Raw genomic sequence first — 24,242 nt, forward strand, 5'->3', positions numbered from 1 at the left:
CTGAAATGCTTAATTTTCCAGTGGAATGATGCGCTGGGGAGAATTTGATGACCTTTACCACATTAGTGAATTAGAAGAGACTCCAATGAGTTCAGATGAGGATACAGAAAGCAATAATGGTAAATAAGTACCTTTTGTTTGATAAACAAACCTGCAATTTTTTTAAAGGATTTTGTTTTGAAAAACATTAGTGCACTTCATCTTGAATGTAACTGTATTTTGTATTTATTTATATTTTATTATTAAATCAACCCCTGTCTATATTATTAATGTAAAATTTTACTATAAAGCAATGCGTGCCCAAGCATTGCTGTATAAATAAACATAAACTAACTGCATGTTCATGAATAGGGATGTAGCGAACTGCCGATTTGGTGTTCGCGAACACCGGCAAAAAATGCGAACGTTCGCGAACAGTTTGCGAACTTCAAACACCCGCTAAAATCGTTCGATTCGAACGATCGAAGGATTTTAATCGTTCGATCAAAGGATTTTCATTCGAATCGAACGATCGAAGCCATTCGATCGAATGCTTTTCATTCGATCGAATGCTTACAATCGTTCGAAACGAATGGAAATCGTTCGATTTTTAGCGGTCGAAGGAATTCGAATGGTCGAATGGTCGAACGATCGAACGCGAACTCAAAATGCGAACGTTTCCAAACGTTCGCGAACATTCGGCGGACGCGAACGGTCGAAGTTCGCGCGAACTAGTTCGCGGGCGAACAGTTCGCTACATCCCTATTCATGAATACTCTGGCTTCTAACATTTTGGTACAGAGACACTCAAAGTCTATAAATGACAAAAGCAATGCAATTATCTATTTTGACGGCCACCTAATATTGGATAATATTAGAACAACAGGGCTTAACAGTGATGAGCCCTTAACGTATATCGTATATTATCATGGAATAACCCATGAAGGGAACTATGGGGTCAATTTAATAAACGGCAACTTTTTCAGGTTGGGCTTCTTGTCGACAAAAAGCAGAAAAAGTTGTGAAAAACTTTTCCGGGATTTATTATGCAACAAAACTGCAGCAATTCTAAATACGAAAATACTCCAGCTAATACCTGTCAAAATCATGTAGAAGTAAATGGCTGATGTCCTTTTTACAACTGGAAAATCTTTTTATGGGACAGTATGAAAAAAAAATGGTGCGACAAGTCAAAAACGTGCATTTTTTCACAACTTTTCTGCTATTTTTTCCCGTTCATGCTTTTTTCAGGTTTTAGAGAAAGAGAGTTTAGTCATTGTTTCAAAAACCAGTGAGACTGTTGATGAATAGACATCCACAAGTAAAATAGTTATTCCTATCAGTTTCAAATTGTCTACCAGCATTTTGCATGATAACTTGCTAGGAGGGAAAACAATTTGAATTGTGCCTTTATTTACCTGAATGGTAACCACCTGGACCCATTCCCATTGAGACGTTTCATCCTTTGCTACCTAACCACTGTGAAGTGGCAAGTGTAATTCATACCACCCTCCAATTACCCAGACACTTGTTTGACACAGACCAGTGTTTCCAAGGTTGGGGGTTGGCAGCAGCTTTATTGAACATATGTCCACAACTAGTCCTTGCCACACCATAGTCATTTCTAAAATGTCAGCTACTGGATATGCATGCCATGTAAACTGAACCATGGGAACTGGTACCAAAAGGGCATAGACACAAGATGTACATAAGTTACTTGTTACAAATTATTAGAGTAATAAATACAATTGTTGCAAATATTAGCCAACTCCAATTGCTTATAAACATAACAGATTGAAAAATTCAAAGCAATAGTAGCAGAAGTAGGGAAGATGTGCTCAAAAATGTGTCTGGTATAAAAGCAGGTAAGGTTACCCTTGCTTTTGGATAGCTAAGCCCTCCCAAGCTTCGGAAGACCAATCCAAAGCTCACATCTCCACTAACTTCTTTGGTGCTGGACTATATTGTGATTCTGTCTACATATTGAAAAATTACAAACTGTCCTGAAATTGAACCAAACAAAATGTCTTCCTGAAAGTTTTTCTACAGAGTATTTATAGTGTGTAGATGCAAGCTTGTCAGTGACTTGATTCTGATATAGAGTAGTAATAAGCAGCAGCAATCGACCAGTGGTTTTAGTGGAGTACCACAGGGCTCTGTGCTAGGTCCCTTGCTTTTCAATTTGTTTATTGATGACCTGGAGGTGGGCACTGAAAGTAATGTTTCTATTTTTGCAGATTATACTAAATTGTGCAGAACTATAGGTTCCATGCAGGATGCTGCCACTTTGCAGAGTGATTTGCCTAAGTTGGAAAACTGGGCAGTAAACTGGAAAATGAGGTTCAATGTTGATAAATGCAAGGTTATGCACTTTGGCAAAAATAATATAAATGCAAGTTATACATTAAATGGCAGTGTGTTGGGAGTTTCCTTAAATGAGAAGGATCTAGGGGTCTTTGTAGATAACAAATTGTCTAATTCTGGGCAGTGTCATTCTGTGGCTACTAAAGCAAATAAAGTTATGTCTTGCATAAAAAAAGGCATTAACTCAAGGGATGAAAACATAATTATGCCTCTTTATAGGTCCCTGGTAAGGCCTCATCTGGAGGATGCAGTGCAGTTGTGGACTCCAGTCCTTAAAGGAGAAGGAAACAAAAAAAATTAGACCTACTTCATTAGACTTGCCATCAGTCCCACTCCTGAAACGCTGCATTAGGAACTCCAATATCCCTGCGGTTTTTGTGCACCTGCGTTTAGAACTTTCAGCGCTGTTGAGATTTTGGCGCCGCCATTTTCAAAATGCGCATCACTTCCACCCTGCGCATGCTCCTCCTTCATGACCCCCCAGTGACGCACATTGCCCTGACTGACTACATACAAGGAGCCACATCTGCACTTTCTTATAACTTGTGTTACAAAACGATCGTTTTGTAACAACTAAATTTTGTGGCAGCCTGTAAAGATTTCAATTCACATTTCTACAGACCTCAGACAGACATCGCCCCCCCAACATTGATTTATTTTGCTGCACTCCTCAGCTCCTGCGCTCGCTGACAAACTGTACATTAAATCAAGAGCGAGCGCAGGAGCTTCAAAGCTTCCCTGTGTCTCCAAACAACAGGGAAGCAGGAGCGCGATTGGTGTTTGAGTGAATGAGGCGGGGGCAGACAGGTCAGCGATGATGAATGGAGGTAGCACGTGACCTCACCGTCATCGATTTACAGGGAAGACACAGGAGCCTATTGCGCATGCACAGGGCACGGCTGAGAAGTTCTGCGCATGCGTGTGCCCTATTGAGGAAGATTTATGGACTGCAGCATAGGTATGTCTTTATATACATGTTTAAACTTTTGTAAGAAACGATAGCAGCGCAAAGATTGATGTAAAAAATAATGAGGGAATGCTTGGTGGTAAAGGTTTTATTTTTTCATGGTCAACACTTAGAGATTAACTTTATTTTAGACTTTCCTTCTCCTTTAAGAGGGATATAAATGATCTGGAGAGAGTGCAGAGACGTGCAACTAAACTGGTTAGAGGTGTGAAAGACTTAAATTATGGGGGTAGACTGTCACGGTTGGGGTTGTTTTCTCTGGAAAAAAGGCGCTTGCGAGGGGACATGATTACACTTTACAAGTACAGTAGAGGACATTGTAGACCAATAGCAGGGGACCTTTTTACCCATAAAGAGGATCACCGTACCAGAGGCCACCCGTTTAGACTAGAAGAAACAACGTAGGGGGTTCTTCACAGTCAGGACAGTGAAGTTGTGGAATGCACTGCCAGGTGATGTTGTGATGGCTGATTCAGTTAATGCCTTAAAGGGGAAGGAAACCTCCTCGGCGCTAACCCCCACCCCCCCTTCCCGTGTATTGCCCCCCCTCCCTCCTCCCCCCATGCCTACCCCTCCCGCTGGGCAAATGCCCCTAACTTGTTACTTACCCTTCTGCACAGGTCCAGTCCAGGGAGTTCACAGGCGACATCTTCTTCCACGCGATCTTCTTCCTGCTTTGACCGGCGCATGCGCAGTAGGATCGTTTCGCCGGTACGATCTACTGCGCATGCGCATGACTTTTGGCGCATGCGCAGTAGATCCGTACCGGCGAAATGCTCCTACTGCGCATGCGCCAAAACGCCGGTCAAAGGAGGAAGAAGATCGCGTGGAAGAAGATGTCGCCTGTGAACTCCCTGGACTGGACCTGCGCAGAAGGGTAAGTAACAAGTTAGGGGCATTTGCCCAGCGGGAGGGGTAGGCCAGGTGGGAGGAGGGAGGGGGGGCAATACACGGGGAGGGGGGAGGGGAATTAGCGCCGACGAGGTTTCCTTCCCCTTTAAAGAATGGCTTGGATGATTTTTTGGACAGACATAATATCAAAGGCTATTGTGATACTAAACTCTATAGTTAGTATAGGTATGGGTATATATTATTTGTGTGAAAGTAGGGAGGGGTGTGTGTATGGATGCTGGGTTTTCATTTGGAGGGGTTGGACTTGATGAACTTTGTCTTTTTTCAACCCGATTTAACTATGTAGAAAAATTATGTAAGATATTAGAGTTATTACCCAAGCCTGCTCCTTAGTAGCATCTGTTCTGGCTGGAATGCCATCCAACAAGCAGCCATGGATTTGTGGAAACAATCTGTAAAAAAGGACTATCTTGTACATGTGGTGCTTCTGGGAATACAATTAAAAAGGAATATAGGTGTAATAATCAATATCTTATAACAATAACAACTTTTGGTATAATGGCATTTTAACTTGTTTTTTATTATTCTCAAAAGGCTTAACTTATAGTTATGACAGCAGTACACTCAGGCCTAAACTCAAAGAAGATCCTCCAGATTCCCCTTCATTGTACAGAACAATGAGTGACGCTGCACTGGTTAAGAAGAGGGTCAAACCAATCACTCCTAACAGAGGAAACCTCCACCAACACCGGTTTTCCATAAACGGACATTTTTATAACTACAAGGTAGGAAAATTTGCACTTTTATTCTAACTTGAAAAAACTATTTACAGGAGGGGGAAAGGTAGAAAGGCAGTTTATTGCCAACAGATTAGCCACAATATTACAAGCTAGAACACACTTTATTCTGCGGAATGCTTTACCATACCTGAGTAAACAGCTCCAGAAGCTCTGTCTGTTTGTTTATGATGGCAGCTGCCACATTAGTTTGGTGTGGCATCAGTTCCTGCTTGAGCCTCTCTGTTTGCGCATAGCTCTGGGTTCAGATTACAGTAGGGAGGAGAGGAAAATGAAAAGAATGGAGAGGGAGATAGGAGCAAACTGAGCATGCTCAAGCCCGTGCTTGGAATCTGGAGATTTAAGCTGAGAGAAGGAAGTCTGAAACAGAAGCCCATGTGTACACAAGAAAGAAAGAAAGAAAGAAAGAAAGAAAGAAAGAAAGAAAGAAAGAAAGAAAGAAAGAAAGAAAGAAAGAAAGAAAGAAAGAAAGAAAGAAAGTGTTTCTTTTGATAAAGGACTCAAAGCAGCATAACCTTTGAGAATTCACTGGGGTATTAGACCTTTCTAAAAAAAAGCTTAATTAAAATTCATAGGAGATGGGTGGAAGCAGGGTTGCTGAGTTCGTAGAGAAAGGGCTTGAACAGAAAATGAGTTGTTAAAAGGATACTGTCATGGGAAAAAAAATGTTTTCAAAATGAATCAGTTAATAGAGCTGCTCCAGCAGAATTCTGCACTGAAATCGATTTCTCAAAAGAGCAAACAGATTTTTTTATATTCAATTTTGAAATCTGACATGGGGCTAGACATATTGTCAATTTCCCAGCTGCACACAAGTCATGTGACTTGTGCTCTGATAAACTTCAGTCACTCTTTACTGCTGTACTGCAAGTTGGAGTGATATCACCCCCCTCCCTCCCCCCCCCCCAGCAGCCAAACAAAAGAACAATGGGAAGGTAACCAGATAGCAGCTCCCTAACACAAGATAACAGCTGCCTGGTAGATCTAAGAACAACACTCAATAGTAAAAAACCATGTCCCACTGAGACACATTCAGTTACATTGAGAAGGAAAAACAGCAGCCTGCCAGAAAGCATTTCTCTCCTAAAGTGCAGGCACAAGTCACATGACCAGGGGCAGCTGGGAAATTGACAAAATGTCTAGCCCCATGTCAGATTTCAAAATTGAATATAAAACCATCTGTTTGCTCTTTTGAGAAATGGATTTCAGTGCAGAATTCTGCTGGAGTAGCACTATTAACTGATTAATTTTGAAAAAAACATGTTTTCCGATGACAGGATCCCTTTAAGGTGACATGAATAGGCAGCAAAGTTGTTAAAAGCTGGTTTAAAATGCTGTAAGCACCTGAGTCAAAATAGGGCTTATTAAGAAGATAAGCAGTGGCACCTGGCACGGAAACTATCGGATAGGAATATAGCCCTCTGTTACAAGTGAGAAATCAACTCAGTCCCCTGGAGACAGTCTACTGAAGTCCTATGTCTCCCTTATATAAGAAAGCAGGTATAACAATAGATTTGTGTGACTCCCCCCATGGCAGGTGCATACTATGCTGTAATACTGGGAATTTCTCTGAATTACAGTCACTGCTTTCTGAACAGGTTGAAACTGCATGGCATGCAGAATGTACATTTTAGAAAACGTTAGTACACATGGTCAGGAGTTTCTTCATATAGAAATTTGTTAAATGAACCATTAAAACTGTCAATGCATTAAAATTTAAAATAAGCAAGTTGCTGTGTGGTGTTGGCACTGTGAGCAAGTGTATGGGTGTACTGTTTCATTTGTTTTTGTTCTTGGTTTCTGTTTCTTACCTCACCCATGAGGCGGATGTTCTATGATTAAAAGCAAAATTTTTCTGTTTTTTGGTAACATGATAATAATGCCTAAGGTTAACTGGGTGGATAAATATTTATCAAAATACAATCTTTAAGGCAGGGACCTTGCCCACATTCCTATTCAATGCTATAATAATAATAATAAAGTATTATCTTTATTCTCACTTAGCACTATAGTTTAGTTAACAAAAATGTAGGTCCCTGTCTCCTTCCTCATATTTTCAGTTATATTTATTTCCTGGTACTTTCATTTCCTGGTACTTTCATTTTTTTATTTAGGGACTGAGGTGTACAATGCTACGTAGGGGCACATTTACTAAGCTCAAGTGAAGGATTCAAATGAAAAAAACTTCGAATTTCGAAGGTTTTTTTTTTGGTACTTCGACCTTTGAATAGGCTACTACGACCTTCGACTTCGATTCTAAGTAAAAACCGTTAGTACTTCGATAGTCGAAGTACTGTCCCTTTCAAAAAAAACTTCGACTACATACTTCGGCAGTTTAAACCTACCTAGGTACAATGTTAGCCTATGGGGACCTTCCTCATCACTTTGCTAAGCTTTTTTTGATCGACGAAAAACCGTTCGATCGATTAAAATCCTTCGAATCGTTCGAAGGATTTTATCGTTCGATCGAACATTTTTTACTTTGATCGTTCGATCGTAGCGTTTGCGTTAAATCCTTCGAATTCGATTGTAGTGGTTGTAGTGTTGAAAACAGTTACATTAAGTGGAAAATAATGTTTACTAAAACCAACTTCAGTAAAAATAAAGAATATATCCTATGTTTAAGCATCAACTTAATAACTTTATTTCTAAGTTTTAAATTTTCAAATATAACTAACTCTGGGACATTTTTCAGACATCGATTTTCACTCCAGCTTTTGGATCTCAAACAAAAGTCATGATAGACAGCAATATGAAAACTGAAGAAGTAATCAAAGAGTTGCTGCATAAGTTTAAGGTAACTTCTGGTAATGTAATATCAGATTCAAAATTATTGGTTTGGGATGATTATTAGAGAGGGTTTTTATCACTAAAAGTGCTCAACTATATGACATTTAAACAAAATCAATAGGTCTAAATCTAATCAAGATTAAAATCATACACAGTATCAAATACAGTATATGTCTTGTTCAAAACTACCTGTCGTGCTTGCAACCATTCAGTATAGGCATTTATACACTGTAGTGTTCCCAGCTAATTACTTAAGGAACAATGTAAACCACAGAGAATTGTACTCATTACCTAGCATATTCTGTGACTTATAGCTATCCTAAAGTAATTTCCAATTCTAAATAATAGCAATACAATTCTGAATAAAAATACTACTTTTTGAGAGACAATTTACCCCCTATTGTAAAAAAAAACCAATAGTATATTTGAAGTCTATTAGGCGTTCCATCACCCTAAAAAGGTGCTTTTATGCAGGTCATGAAGCTTCCTGTTGATAAATAATTAATATTATAATATTTTCAACACATTTCAATGAATCTTGTGACAAAAGTGATGACAACACAAAATACTTTTTATAAGGCTATAATAATAAAATACTGGGAGGGGGGATGCTTGGATTGGAGTAGAGCAGACACACCTTTATGGAGCTCTGTGTCCAAAAACAGATCAGACTGGTATATAGCCTCCAACTGAGTACACCTCTCCACACCAGGCATAACAGCAGGCGTGGGACACCATACAGATCATGGCGAAGCACAGAATTAGAGAGCAGGCTGGCACAATGTCACCGTTCTTACAAAAAATCCAGTTGCCTCGTACCACGAGATCCAAGATGACAACTCGGATACAGAGTGCCAGTCAAACTCGAAAGCTTCCTCTCCTATCTACCCAGGTTCTGAAGGTAGAATGACGGGAGACGCCACGAGGCAAGGGCAAGTAAATTTTTTGGCAATTACAGTAATGGTGCAGGTCCTGACCCAGCAGCTTAATGGTAAATGTACTGAGATTACTAACTCAATCCACTGAGCCCTTAAAGACATATGCACCAATATTAATACACTGGGTGAAAGGACAGACAAACTAGAGAACCCTGGATGACCTCAACCTCAGATATAATATGCTGGAAGATAGTAACGCTACCCTGCCAGAGGAAGTAGCATCCTCCAGGATATACACAGAGCACTTAGACTAGGTCAAGGCTCCAGACCATTCCTGCGTTCCCTTTTTCAAAGCATCGACCCGGATCTCCTGGCAGAAGCCTGGCACTTTGATCAGGCCCACAGAGCACTTGCACCCCGACTACCAGGTATCCAGACCCAGAGATGTGGTAGTGTGCCTGCACTATTTTGAGAGCAAAGAGAGCATTGTCAACAATATCGGCAATACCCCCTATATTGAACATCAGGGGAGCAAATGTTAAATATTCAATGATATCTCACACATTACACTGCGGAAGAGGAGGGACTTAAGGCCAGACACCCAATCCCTGCATTCTAGTAAGATCCTATACAGATGGGGCTTTCACTTCAAGCCACAAAGGTGAACAGGCAATATGTATTCCAGGACCCAGAGGATAACGCATGGTTCCTCAAAGATCTTGATATTTCATCTACAGACCATCCACTATGACTCTATGCAACCCAACCCACAACCGCATATATAGCTGATCTTGGAGACATAGAGGTACAAACTTTCTCCCCATTAACTGTGTACTGAGACTCCGGGACTCTCCCCACTGAGACTGTGAACGGCCTAATACAACCCTATCGCCTATACTTGCAGATCTCCTGCAGAATCTCAGGGTTTTATATACTTTTACATTTGTTACTGTATTTAGTTTATCTAATGCTGGTTTATACATTAGTGGTTACATCAATGTCTTATAGTTTATGCTTGGCCAGGTTACCCACATGCCATAGACTGACCCACTCTCATAAGCTTCCCAAACAGGGCCCCATAGAATTCAGCAGAGACAGATTAGAGACAAGTGGTAATATAACAACAATAATCAGAGCACTGTAATCTAAAGCATTAACAATGGTTAAGATACTCACGATTAGTGTCAATGGCCTCAATAGTGTTCTGAAAAGGTACTTAGCCATACATAAAATTCACAGGCTTAAACAAGACATAGGACTAGTCCAGAAGACACACTTTAAGTGCTCCAACAGCCCTAGTACCACTCTGAAATCTAACTATACCCTAAGGTTTAGCAGATGCTATAAGGGAAGGGCTATTATTGTGATCTACAGGGACTGCCCTTACCAGGTGTCTAAAGTGGATACAGATCCTGCGGGCAAATACCTAATTCTAACTGGATTCCTGAGAAGCAAACCCCTTATCATGTTTATGCTCCAAATAAATGGCAGATAAAATGTCTCCGCTCTAAACTGACTAAAGCCAGAGGTGACTATCTAACATCCATTATAATAGGGATTTAGACAGAAGGAAAGCGTTTATAAGACAATACTCTCTTATTACTACACCCCATTGAAACTTATAAATAATATATCCAAACACCTCGGCAATGTGCTGGATGGCCTGTGGACATTAGGGCTCCTTCTCCCATATTCTATGTTATTGTCCGAGGTTATCTAAATTCTGGAGGGGCATCAAGGATAGATATCCCTCTCCCTGAACAGAAACTCCTAAATTTCATATACACAACTGCTAGACAGTCAGTCACCTCCAACTGGAAAGCACCTGAGGCCCCCAACTGTGAGTGAGACTTTCATTTGTATTCAGGACATGAAACTAATAGAGGAGATGACAGCAAAACACAGAGGGACTGTCCCTCAAAATGAGAAAATATGGTCAAAATGTGTACCCAAAATAAACTGCCCTGACTGGGTAGACAGTCTGTAAAACCGCACTGATGACTCTATATTCCTGGTCTTTGAGAAAAGCCGGAATGTTTGGAGACTTACCTGTTAAAACCAAATAAATTACAAAAAAATACTAAAATACTGTAAAATATCTTCATATTTTTTAATATGGGTACCTTAGTTTTTATTATTACCAAGTTTAATTAAGGCATGTGATCCAAATGATGTCTCTAAACAGATAAAGCTTCCCCTAAACAAGGGGGAGATTTAGCGTGGATTGTAGTTTGGCTGGGTAGAAATAAGCATGGTTGGGGCAGAATTAAAGTTTCAAAAATATCAAATTTACTTAAATCTGCCTACTAGGCAATTTTAAATGAGGAGAGCATTTTCCCTACTGTGCTTTCCATATGTAAAACACAACGGGGTATACTCATTAAAAGGTGAGCACCGTATCTCTATTTACTTGTACAGGTATGGGACCTGTTATCCAGAATGTTTGGGACCTGGGGTTTTCCGGATAATGGATCTTTCCTTAATTTGGGTCTTCATGCCTTAAGTCTACTAGAAATTAATTTAAACATTAAATAAACCCAATAGGCTGGTTTTGCTTCCAATAAGGATTAATTGTATCTTAGTTGGGATCAAGTACAAGCTACTGTTTTATTATTACAGAGAAAAAGGAAATCATTTTAAAAAATTTGGATCATTTGGATAGAATGGAGTCTATGGGAGACAGCCATTCCGTAATTCTGAGCTTTCTGAATAATGGGTTTCCGGATAAGGGATCCTATACCTGTATAGCACTTAGGTCTGGCAAACAGTGGTGAACTGTCTGTTTACCCTTTCAGTGTCATAAATTTCAAACAAATGTTGTTGGTCAGTGAGAATAGTTTGAAAATAGGTTTCATTGGCAAATATTACATTTTAAATTCTGTTGTAACTTGCAATAGCAACTTACTTTATAATTTTACTAGTTTGATGATAGCACAATAACGTGGTATTTCACATTCCTAGATTATTTTCTTTAAACCCCCAATCATCAATAACATTCCTAGATTATTTTCTTTAAACCCCCAATCATCAATAACATTCAATTATTTTTTACAGGTTGAAACAAGTCCCAGTGAGTTTGCACTATATATTATTCATGCTACAGGTGGTAAGTAATAAGCTTTTATCTCATGTCTGTTTGTTGCTAAAACCTGTACTATTTATTACTGTTACCATAATTACATAGTTATTCTAGGTTGAAATAGTCCATCAAGTCCAACCCCACCAAATCAAATGGTCACCAGACTCCAGCTCATGTACTGTATATGTATACACGCACACACCTATCAATGCAAATAGAATCTGCCACCACAACATAATTAGATTGGGCATTCCACAGCCTCACTGTCTTCACAAAAAAATTATTCGTATTGCTTCCAGTGAACATTCTGGTGGTCTTCGTCATTTCTGTTTGAAATTGATTCCCCCCACTACCTGTCAATAATGGCCTCTAATGTACTTGTAAAGAGTACTTATGCCCCTTGAAATTGCATATTCTCCAGAGAAATCTACTTTAATAATCTTTCCTCATGCTTTAATAATTTGATTAATTTTACAAATCTTCCTTTTTAATTAAGGAGGCCCCCAACATGCATTTGCTAATTGCTGACCAATACTTGTTTGTACAATATAGTATTATCAGTGAATAAAGAGATAGGTACTGGCAAGATAAGGTACAAGGTACTGCAAGATACACTGTAGTGATGTAACTACAGAGTAACAAACCCAGAGGTCATAGGGGCCTTGAGAACAAGGGGCCCTGTACTGTGGGGTCAGCTTCCTGCTTCCTAAATATCCTGGATACTAACTAAAATTTGTGCACCTGCTGCCTGTGCAGGCAGCATGAGCACAATGGAAGGTTTCAGTGCACGCTAAGGGCATTTGTACTTCCACGTTGGTAGGTTTCAGTGTGCACCAGGCCCTCCCATACATTTTTTTTATGCGGGGCTGATGCACGATAAAGAATATTGTGGAATATTTCTAAATATATCCCCCATACTTGGTGTAAAGTATTTTGTGTACATACAAGTAAGGCACTTTTTAAATATCAGAAAATTCATGATTTCAGTGTAAAACACATTTTACATATACAATGTCGTTGTATCCTTAGAAAAGAAGAAACTTAAAAATTCAGATTGTCCATTGTGGGAGAGACTTCTACAAGGTCCTGTAGGAAAAATAGCAAGAATGTTCCTCATGGACAAAGAAGCCGAAGAAATTAACAGTGATGTGCGTATGTTATTATGGTTCTGGTATAATAATATACCAGTGACTGCTCAGTGAGTTGGTTATTTTCATATTTTTCTCTTCTGCACAGGTAGCACAATATATTAAATTTAGCCTTCCACTTCTAGAATCATTTTTGACAAAATTAAACGAGGAAGAGGAACGGGAGATTCAAAGAACAATGGACAAGTAAGTTGCAGGGAGTTGTATCAACTTGGAATTTGATTTGTCACCTCCTGTATTAGGTCACCACCTGCTTGGATGGAAGGCTTTAATATTTATGTCATGTTATTTACTCCTCTTGATTTTATTATAGACAAAATGTAACTTTTAATGAGTGATATGCTGTCTAATAGAGTAAAAGAGTATACAAAATAAATTAGAAAAGGAAAGTCTTCTCGATTAAGAGGTAAAATACATATTATACAAATTATTAATGTTTTTCATTTTTCCTTTCAGGTTCTTAAAAGAAAGGGGAATTTTACTTCAGTACCTTAAAAGCAAGCATGTTAAATTGACAGAAACTACGGTCTAATCATTTATTCGATGTATGAAGAAGGCTCAGTGGCTCAATGAAACTGAAAATACTTTTGGAGATCTTCTAAATGTATTGAAATTAAACAAGCTGGATTGCAAATAACATTTGCAATGAACTTCTGATTGATCAACATGGAACGTTTTGAAAACTATCAGGACAATAAGGAATTTCATGTAAATATATGGGAAATCCTTGCACTGAATAGTACAGTACTGAACTGAAACAAGTGGCAAATAATTAAAATAAAAAATCTACTCTTCTATTCAAGATTTTGTAACACATTCCTATTTAATGCAAACAATAGGGTCAAGGAGACTCTTGTTTCTACTGTGAGGAAGTTACAGGATATTGGATATATTCTAATTGTGACACATTTCAGTTCTTCTATTTAAGAAATATTGATAAATGCATAAACTGGCATAATACATGTAAAAGACTGGTGGTAGCAGCTGGAGAAGAGTTGTTGCTAAGAGTTCTGCACGCTCACTGTTCTGCTAATACTTTGCTTTACATAACGGTTACGTAAAATATTGCTTTGTTTCACATTCAGAACGTTCAGATGTATTTATTAAACTGTGAAGTTAAACCTGCAACAATAATAAAAAACTATATGTTCAGAAAAAACTAAAAACTTTTATTTCACTGAGATGGTAAAGCATCCTCTAGCTCTAGTAGGTCTCCTCTAGCTTTAGATCAAGCAGGCCAGTTGGGGCATGTAAAGATACAGGGCTGCCACATGGGTTTTTTTTTTTAATTTATGTATTTGAAATATTGTAGCAGGATGTAGCGATTGAAAACACAAATTTTAAATTAATCTATATACTTTCTATTTTTTACATTAAAATAATTTACCCTTTTTCCTTTGTCTTTCAAAATCGAATAGTTTGGTCAAAAGAGTCTCATTGTTTGTCTAGATTTTCTTTTTTGTTGTTTTTTTTTATTGCTTATATTGCTATGGTGGATTGGACACAGGTTTTGCAGAGTGCACGGCTTCTTGCAGTTAGTATATTTCTATAGTCTTTATAGTCAATAAATCACTAGGGCTTTAGGACTCCCATGGGGTAACAGATATTAGGATACATGAGTTATTTGATTATAATGGAGTCTCGGGATATGGCCTTCCTGTAATTCAGAGATTTCTAGATAACAGATTTCCGGATAAAGGCCCCCATAACTGTATATCTAGAAATAATTATGATCCCTGTTGTAATTTAATATGCATGAGCCTAATGGATGCAGTATCACCAATACAGTGTCTGTTGGACATCCCCCCTTAAAGGAGAACTAAACCCTAAAAATGAAGTTATATACTGAACTTATTGCACCAGCCTAAAGTTTCAGCTTCTCAGTAGCAGCAATGATCCAGGACTTCAAACTTGTCACAGGGGGTCACCATCTTGGAAAGTGTCTGCGACACTCACATGCTCAGTGGGCTCTGAGCAGCTGTTGAGAAACTAAGCTTAGGGGTCGTAGCAAATTATCAAGCAGAAAATGAGGTTTGCCTTTAATATAATCTGATGCTACAAGGCTGATTATTGAATTCTGATGCTAGTTGCACTGTTTTCTGTGCTGCCATATAGTAATTATCTGTATTAATTATTAAATCAGCCTTATATTGTGACATTTATATTCTATGTGTACTGTATATTGTGAGTAGGGATGCACCGAATCCAGGATTCGGTACGGGATTCGGCCTTTTTCAGCAAGATTCCGATTCGGCCGAATCCTTCTGCCCAGCCGAACCGAATCCTAATTTGCATATGCAAATTAGGGGTGGGAGGGAAATTACGTGACTTTTTGTCAGAAAACAATGAAGTAAAAAATGTTTTCCCCTTCCCACCCATAATTTGCATATGCAAATTAGGGGTCGGATTCGGTTCGGTATTCGGCCGAATCCTTCGTGAAGGATTCGGGGGTTCGGCCGAATCCAAAAAAGTGGATTCGGTGCATCCCTAATTGTGAGTGGGTCCCTAAGCTCAGTAAGTGACAGCTTCACAGATCATGTGCAGTGAATCAGCAGAAAAGAAGACGGGGAGCTACTGAGGCATCTTCAGAGACACAGATCATCCCTGCTAAAGGGCTGTGGTTGCCTTGAACTGGTGCTGGAGCCAAAAACATAATGTACATCATTTCTAGCATACTTATTTAGTCAAGCTTTAGTTCTCCTTTAATCATTTTCTTATTCCACTTTACTACTGTCTGTTTCATGCTGAACTGTGTATGTGTATCTGTATATAAATGTCATCATTACATCTGCATCTGTTGCACGTATGGGACATTCGGTCCTTCTTGATTCATCAGGAATCAGAGAGCTCTCCATAGACATTTTCGGCTTCTTCATGCATGCTTATCTGCAAGAATTAATATAAAGTATATAAGGATAACTCTTCTGAAAAAATGTAAATATTATTGTTTTGGAATAGGGTTGGTGCATGTGCTGACCCTTTGACAGATTAATGTATTCCATATTTTTTCAAAAACTTTATATTTTTCTGTTTTGGAGAGATGGAAGATTTTAATTAGTTTCAAGTCTGCATAACAAAAGAAATGGTGCTTAGAGAGTAAAGTAATAATTAGAAAAAGTTAACATGCATTTATGCAGAATCGAATATTTGAAACCTGTGATATGCTGTAAAACACCTTAGCCCTTTTCAAATTGTATTGCTATTTTAAAAGATTATTAGACATATTTTGGTACAGTAACAGATATATTTATTTTCTCACTGAATGAATTTTGCAAACCCCATCAACAGCTTCAGATGCCTATTTATTGCACATGCACCTCTATTATCACACATTCAGCACAGCCCATTACTGTGCATGGGCAAAAACTCAACATTTATATACACTAGCATAGGTAGAGTCAGTTAGGCATCATGGATTTTTTTTTTTTTTGTCAGTTTTAATACAGAGACATAAATGCCTCATTACCTTTGCTATATGTGTTATGGATTAAGGAGCAGATTTCCTAAGGTTCGTTTGGAATTTTCTAAGTTTTATCGGGTCAAAACTCACAAATTCTAATTTAAAACCAACAACTCAAATTTGAATTCAAATGTGAGATTTATCACACTTCAACCCTGGAAACAGTTCTAATTTGAGTATTCTCCACCTAAAACCTGCTAAATTCACGTAGAAGTCAATGGCAGAGGTCCCTTGAACTATTTGAAGATGTAGGGGCAGATTTATCAAAGGTCGAGGTTCGATTTGAATTTGTATATGAATGTGTGGTATGCAAATAGTATATAGACTATTATTTTTACACTCAAATAATGGTACCATCGTTAATTCTAGTATAGATTGTGCAATCTGAAAGATAAGTAATGTTAACTATCTGCCTCTTGCTAGAAATGTAACATATCAGGCTCACAGTCACTGTTGTTTTCACAATACAAAGAACACAACAGAGTTGCCATACCTCTGTATCAAAGCATGCCTGGTGTTCAGCTGCCATGCAGCATTTTTGTACCATCTGTAGGAATTCACAAAACATTCATTAATGTGACTTTTTTACAGTTTAGAGATCCGTTTAATAAGTTTCACAAGAATTTTGAGTATAGAGTATGCAAGAATACGCATGTAATTTATTCAAAGCTTGAGAAAAAAAATTGTTTCAGTTTTTAGGCAATTACTTTGAAAAAAAAAGAGAAAACCTCTAAGGGTAGGACTGCATGGACGTTTTTGGCGTGATCCGACACTGCCAACAAAACGCCGGCGTCAAATCGCATGTGGAGGAAATAAGGTAAGTAACGGAAATGTTGGATGAAATAGCAGCGTTGATCCGATGCGATACAACTGTTGGATGCAGACGCAGCGTGCATCGTCTGCATCCGATAGTTGCTAGGGTAATTTGGACCCTAGTAACCAAATTGCTGAAATTGCAAACTAGAGAGCTGCAGAATAAAAAGGCTATATAACTAAAAATAAATAAATATAACCATAAATAATAAAAACAATGGAAAGGGTGAGCCAGGACCGGGTCCTTGGAGTCTGTTTTGCGTTTGGCACACCCTGTGTTACAGCACTACTCTTATGCTGCTCACGCTGCTGTAAGATTCAGGAGGTGAACTATAAACTCTTATCAGGTGGTATTATACACCTCAGAAATTGAAACAAATATACCACAATGCTAGCAATGTATGTTGGAGATGTAAATCCAAAGTTGACACAATTTGAGGGTTATCTATTAAAGTCTGAATGTCAAAAACTTGAAAAAGTTGAGGGTTTTTTTTACTATAAAATCCAAATTTTTAGTGGAAAAAAACTACAATTTTTCAAGATTTATTATACCCCGAGGATGGAAAAAGTCAGAATCCGAAAATCCAGCATCTCAGACTTACCTAGGTTGTATATGCAGTAAGTCGATTGGGTAGGTCCCTATCCTTTTTGGAAGTTTCTGTGGTCTGCACTGGAATTGAACTTGAAAATCCGACTATTTTCAACTTTTCGGGCAAAAATCTGAAAAATTTGGGTTTTTCAGATCAGGCCTGAAACAATGGAGCAATTCAAGAAAAAAATACAAACAAATCGTACAATTCGGATTTTAAAGTACTGGATCTTGCTTGGCACAACAAAAAGGGTTCTGATAAGACTCCTAATGACTTTTAGAGCCTGTTCATGTTGCTCTATGACCTTAGGAGCTATAGTTGTGTACAGAATATATAGCAGAATATAAATAGCAGTCCGACATAACAGCCCATATATTTCGTACCGTGCATCTTTCGCCGCCTGTTTGGCATTGACCCCAGCCTGTCCCTTGGCTTCTCCATCCTTCCTGTGCACATTCAGTTCCCCTGTCTGCCCAGAACTCTCTCCTTGTGCCTCTCACTTTAAAGGAGAACTAAAGCTTAACAAAAGAAGTAGCTAGAAATGCTGTATATTATGTTTTGTGCTTTTGTACCAGCCCAAGATGACCACAGCCATTTAGCAGTAAAGATCTGTGTCTCCAAAGATGCCCCAGTAGCTCCCCATCTTCTTTTCTGCTGATTCACTGCACATGCTCTGTGCTGCTGTCACTTACTGAGCTTAGTAAACCACATAGACTAGAAATGTCACAATATAATAATAGTAGTGATCAGTAATTAATACAGATAATTACTACATGACAGCACAGAACCCAGTGCAACTAGCATCAGAATTTAGCCCTATAGCATCAGCCTATATTATAGAACAACCTCATTTTCTGCTTGATAATTTGTGACCCTTAAGCTTAGCTTCTCAACAGCTGCTAAGAGCCCACAGTGTCACAGACACTTTCCAAGATGGGGACCCCCTGTGACAAGTTTGAAGTCCTGGATCATTGCTGCTATTGAGAAGCTGAAGTCTGGTGCAATAAGTTCAGTATATAAAATATGGCACTTTTAGCCATATTCATTTTTAGGATTCGGTTGTCCTTTAAGACCTGGCGACATCTGAGTAGCAGAGAGCTCCTCCAGAAGAGAAAGACGGCTTTTATAGGTGGAAGCGTGAGCCGTGACTGTGATTTGGGAATTTGTGGATTTTCAGATAAATGAGCTTTTCTGGAATTTTGGATACCCTTTGTCTGCCAATAAAACAATTAAGCATACCACCAGTATGAATTTGTGCAGTTACCACCAAGTATAATCTGTTTTATTATTACAGAGTAACTCATTTGAATAAATTTGAATTATTTTCTGAAAATGATCTTGAGGCATGGCCTTCCCTAGGGTTGCCACCTTTCCCACCTTTGAAAACCAGGATGTCTGGGTGAAAACTGGACAGGTGGCAACTCCAAATTTATCTGGATGGACTTTCAGGGTAGGACTACACTGCCGACTTCGATGCGTTTCCATCGGATCCGACTCTGGGCGACTCTGGGTCGGATGCGACAGATAACCATTGTGACACCATCCAACTTTATATTACTTACCTTGCTCCTGTCGCATCTGACTTGACGCATGCATTTCGTCGCCCATCGTTGGATCCGACAGAAACGTATTGAATTTATGTGATTTATTATACCACAATGCTGCAAAAAGTCCAAATCCAAAAAAGTCAGGGATTTTGGGCAAAAACACAAAAATATCAGGCATGGAAGATTGGTCCTTTCTTTTTTTATATAAAATATGAGATAAATTTGGAGTTCGGTATGTAACCCTCTTAATAAATCTTGAATTTTTTGAGTTTTTTTAGAAATACCAAAACATTTTCAAAATGTGTGGGTAAAAATAATATTTGATTGTTAGTAAATGGGCCCCTTAGAAGCCTGATCTAAAATGAGCAATACCTCTTGCGTTATACTGTTCCTAAAATGAAAATGATTAACCTTTCAAATAGTTTTTTCAGTTAAGTTTTGTGTTTCTAAAGTTAAATACAGTTTAAGGGCAAACGTTTCATGTTGCTGTATATTAGCTTGCTGCTCTTTGAAAGTCCTTGTAAATAATTGGAAAAACAAGTGCTAAACCACTGGTAGTTGCTGAATAAAAGGTTAAGCAAACAGAGCTTTATTTTTGCTAGTATATTTGTAGACTTGTGCCCTAAATCTCAATTTTGGCCAATTATACAGAATGCAAAGTGCAAAACATCTTTTTTGCTAATCCTGTAGGGCCTAACAGATGCAAGAATATCCTGCACCTGGAATCCTGCCTTTCATGTTTACACTGTTTGTGCTTTCCTATGATAGTTGCTGAAGGCATTAAAGTTTTTTCTTGCTCAGCTCTATTCTCACTGCAAGTCTGATTACCCTGCAACAGTTGTAAGAAAACAAAGTAATTCTAATACATTTGATCAAAATTATATTTCAGACATAGTTCCAGTAGGGATGATCTTGGGGATTTCTCTTTCATCTGTAGAAGTAATGGGCGTATCTGTCGCTGAAAAAATTTGTGAAACGGCAAAAATTTGTGAAATGCATTGAAGTCAATGGGACGCGAGCGACAATTGTATTTGCCTGATTATTTTGTCCAAATGCATTAAAGTCAATGGGCGTCCTAAAAATTTTGACAAACAACAATTTTTGTTGTCGCAGAGGGTTTTTTGCTGGCAAATTTTCTATGAAATGTGGAAATTCAACGTAAATACATGCATGGCAAATTTATTCGCCCATTCCTAATCTGTAGTATTTAAGTATTTAAACATTATGTCAATAATCAATTATGCAGGGAGATCAGTACCTCCCATATATAAAGAAGAGGAATTTACATAAAATCTGTTATTACCAGAATGCTGCTGTTTCCATTTGTAAATCTACAGTGTACTAAATGACTTCTTTGGGGCATATAAATCTATGTAAAATACCTGGGATTCTGCACATTTTCGCATGCAGGTCCTTGAGTAAGTAAAGTGAGCAAGTATTATATTTCAATACCTTTTTAACATCTAAAGTAGAGAACCCCATAAAACACCCTTGGATGTTTCATCTATTTAGTGGAGGAAGGATTCTGCATAAAAAGCTTCCATATGGTGATATCACTCCCAAATCTGTCTATTTAATGGTTGCCTGACTTATTAAATGTCTTTAAAATATGTCTTAGTCTTGGAACATTTTCCTTTATATAAGTTATAGCAGAGCAGGATCCTTCTGTATGATAATTCTGTATGTTTTGCATGTCAATGTAATGCAAAACATCAGGGACATGCCAGTCCATAAGATAAGTAAATAGTTAAGACCTCTTAATTTCATACATAGTTACATAGTTAATTTGGATTGAAAAATGACCAAAGTCCATCAAGTTCAATCTCTCCAAATGAAACCCAGCTCACATTCATACACATACTGACCCCTCCATCCACTCACATAAACTATATATATATATATATACCCATATCTATATTAATTGTAGATTTTAGTATCACAATAGCCTTGAATATTATGCTTGTCCTAGAAATCATCCAAGCCACTCTTAAAGGCATTAATAGATTCAGCCATCACAACATCATACGGCAGTGCATTCCACAACCAACCGTCCTCACTGTGAAAAGGCTCCTACATTGCTTCAATTGAAAGTTCTGTTTCTTTCGTCTAAAGGGGTGGCCTGTGGTGCGGTGATCTATTTTAAAGGAAAAAAAGATCTCCTGCTATCTATCTATAATGCCCTCTAATATACTTACTGTATGAAGTTTAATTATGTCCACCTCTCAGGCGCCTTTTTTCCAGAGAAAACAACCCCAACCTTAACAGTCTACCCTCATAATTTAAGTCTTCTATCCCTCTAACCAGTTTAGTTGCACGTTTCTGCACTCTCTCCAGCTCATTTATATCCCTCTTAAGGACTGGAGCCAAAAACAGCACTGCATACTCCAGATGAGGCCTCACCAGGGACCTATAAAGAGGCATAATTATGTTTTCATCCATTGAGTTAATGCCCTTTTTATGCAAGACAGAAATGTATTTGCTTTAGTGGTCACAGAATGGCACTGCCTTAGATAACTTATATCTACAAAACCTCCTAGAACCTTCTCAATTAAGAAAACTCCCAACACACTGCCATTTTATGTATAATTTGCATTTATATTATTACTGCCAAAATGCATAACCTTCCAGTGTGGTTCACTGTGTCATTTACTACTTTGGGTGACTATTATTTATGATGGAGATACCATATGCAGTGGTGGGTCACTGCCATTTACTGCTGTGAGCTATTATGACGGGGCAACAGATGTGATGTTATCTGTCCATCTGAGACCATCCTACAAAATTAGCCTGTGACCCTTTTCAGACTCTGAAATGGAAACAGTTTCACTTCCCTTCCAAAATAAAAATTGACAGGACTGATCCTGCTTGCCTGATAACTGGATCGCTTGTCAACAGTTATAACAGGACCCCACATTTGGGGTTTAATATCTAAAGTTGGTTGATTAATCATAGATATTAAAAATGAGGGAAAAGACCCAATCTCAACACTCCATTAATGATAAATCAGTGGTTTACTGCTTATTAAAAGAAAATAAAAGATATATACTTTGGGGAGTTTTAAAGTAGCTACAGCTATTCAAAAGTCTTCATTTATTCCCGTCAGATACGCAAAAGAGAAGGCCTTTTTTCAGTGCCTTCAAAGTAGGCAAAGTGACAGAAAGAACTTTGTATCTTCTATTAGATACAGTATATGATGAGATCTTGAAACATGAGGCTCTCAAGAAATCTTACTTTCTTGGTCGCATTTCTGCATATTTTATTATGTGCCACCATTCAAATCTTCCAGCTCTGATGTAGCATTTTTGAAGATTTTGCTACCAACTGTGTTACCTCTCAGTGTTGTGTCTGCATTATACATGATCCCTGTTTTAGCCTCTCATCTGAGTAAAAGCAGCAAACTGACAGCTGCACAAGACACCCGTACCTTAAAGGGGATGTAAAGGCAAAAAAATGAAAAATCCCATTTTTACTTTCTATAATGAAAAATAAATCTATGTCCAATATACTTTAATTAAAAAATGTCTGTTTTTATAATAAACCTAACTGTATGCAGTGAAATTCCCCTGCAGACAAAAGATGTTTAACAAAGTTACAGCCCCCTGTGCAACTTTGAAAGCATAAATCATTTGTCTTATTAGGCTTCTGGTGCAGTAAATTCATGTTTATATTTAGTATACAAAATACAGCATTTCTAACATTATTCTATTTTAGACTTTAGTTGCCCTTTAAGGTTAATTCCACTATTCCCCAATTCTCATTGCAGTTTAACATCATTCACTGATGATAAAAGAGCCTGACTGAGTCTTGTGAGTTGTATGGGTATGAGACCTATATAACTGTTTTAGATGATCATTCAAAAGATCTATGCACTTAGATTGCTATGTACTGAGCATCTGCACCTAGCCCATTTACAATCTGCTCCTTGTGCTGGATAGATAAATCTGGAAAAGGGGGCACAGTGCAGAGCTTAGAAGTGCAAGGGAGTCCTGACTGTTATGCTATTTCAGTTTACAACGGTTCTTCATTTTTAAATGTGTCTTGCTGTTTTCCCTTATTGCTCTTTTACAGACATGCCTTACCTAGCATGGGGTAGAAAATCTGCAGCTCAAAACAGGGAAAACTCTTTAATTATGTTATGTGACATTATACAGCCTTTTTATAGTCTTGCCAACTTGATTCTAATTATTGCTTTTGATAAAATCTGAGTTTCATATTATATGGATTCCCAAAACATTTACTTTGGGGACCTTACAATGCTGTGTTACCAATAAAAACACTTTATTCACTTCTACAATGAGTGTGCTGATCCATTACTACTGTATATATATATATATATATATATATATATATATATATATATATATATATATATATATACACGTAAATGTGCAAACCTAAGAGCACATCACACTTTTTTCAATTCATAACTCCAACAGAGAATGGGACTAGTGATGGGCAAATCTGTGATGCGAAACGCTTTGGTCAAGTCAATGGGCACCAAAATAATTTTGATGCTGATCGTCAATTTTTATACCTGCAAATATTTTGTCTAAATGCATTAAAGTCAATGGGCGTCAATTTTTATGCGTGTAACAATTCTGACACACACAGAATTTTTTCGCTGCGGCACATTTTTCTCCACAGTTTTGCAAATGTATTTGCTGTTGGAGAAATGCAGAAATTCGCAGTGAATTCGTGCCTGGCAAATGTATTCACTAAATGGGAGTGGTTTTAGCTTCATTGGAAATGAATGTAACAATGTGCGATTTTTTTTGCCAGGTTTTTTTTCTGTGATTTTGTTTTTTTTTCTCAACTTTGAAAACTAGTAAATGGACCTCCCAATATATTCATAATGCTCTAGAGTTAATAGATAAATATATAAACATACTGTGAAACTGAATGTTCCCTCTTACAAGTTTAGTTATTAAAGCTGCTACTGATAATGTTGTCATTTCCTTTTTATTTAATAGTGATTAAC

At 37.9% G+C, this 24,242-nt stretch overlaps 1 protein-coding gene across 4 annotated transcripts in view; it reads left to right on the forward strand.

The window, feature by feature from the left end:
• rassf6.S (Ras association domain family member 6 S homeolog) overlaps positions 1–14,245 on the forward strand; it is a 36,025-nt gene extending 21,780 nt beyond the window's left edge. The window contains exons 5-11 of one of the 4 annotated variants that reach the window (XM_018232766.2): positions 22–119; positions 4,757–4,947; positions 7,655–7,756; positions 11,682–11,733; positions 12,736–12,904; positions 12,980–13,040; positions 13,311–14,245. In XM_018232766.2, coding sequence (XP_018088255.1) covers positions 22–119; positions 4,757–4,947; positions 7,655–7,756; positions 11,682–11,733; positions 12,736–12,904; positions 12,980–13,040; positions 13,311–13,349 — 712 coding nt within the window. In that variant the 3' untranslated portion in view covers positions 13,350–14,245. 4 annotated transcript variants of the gene reach the window in all.
• Positions 14,246–24,242: the final 9,997 nt, after the last annotated feature.

The sequence above is a fragment of the Xenopus laevis genome, chromosome 1S (genome assembly GCF_017654675.1).
Source record: "Xenopus laevis strain J_2021 chromosome 1S, Xenopus_laevis_v10.1, whole genome shotgun sequence".
Taxonomy (NCBI): Eukaryota; Metazoa; Chordata; class Amphibia; order Anura; family Pipidae; genus Xenopus; species Xenopus laevis.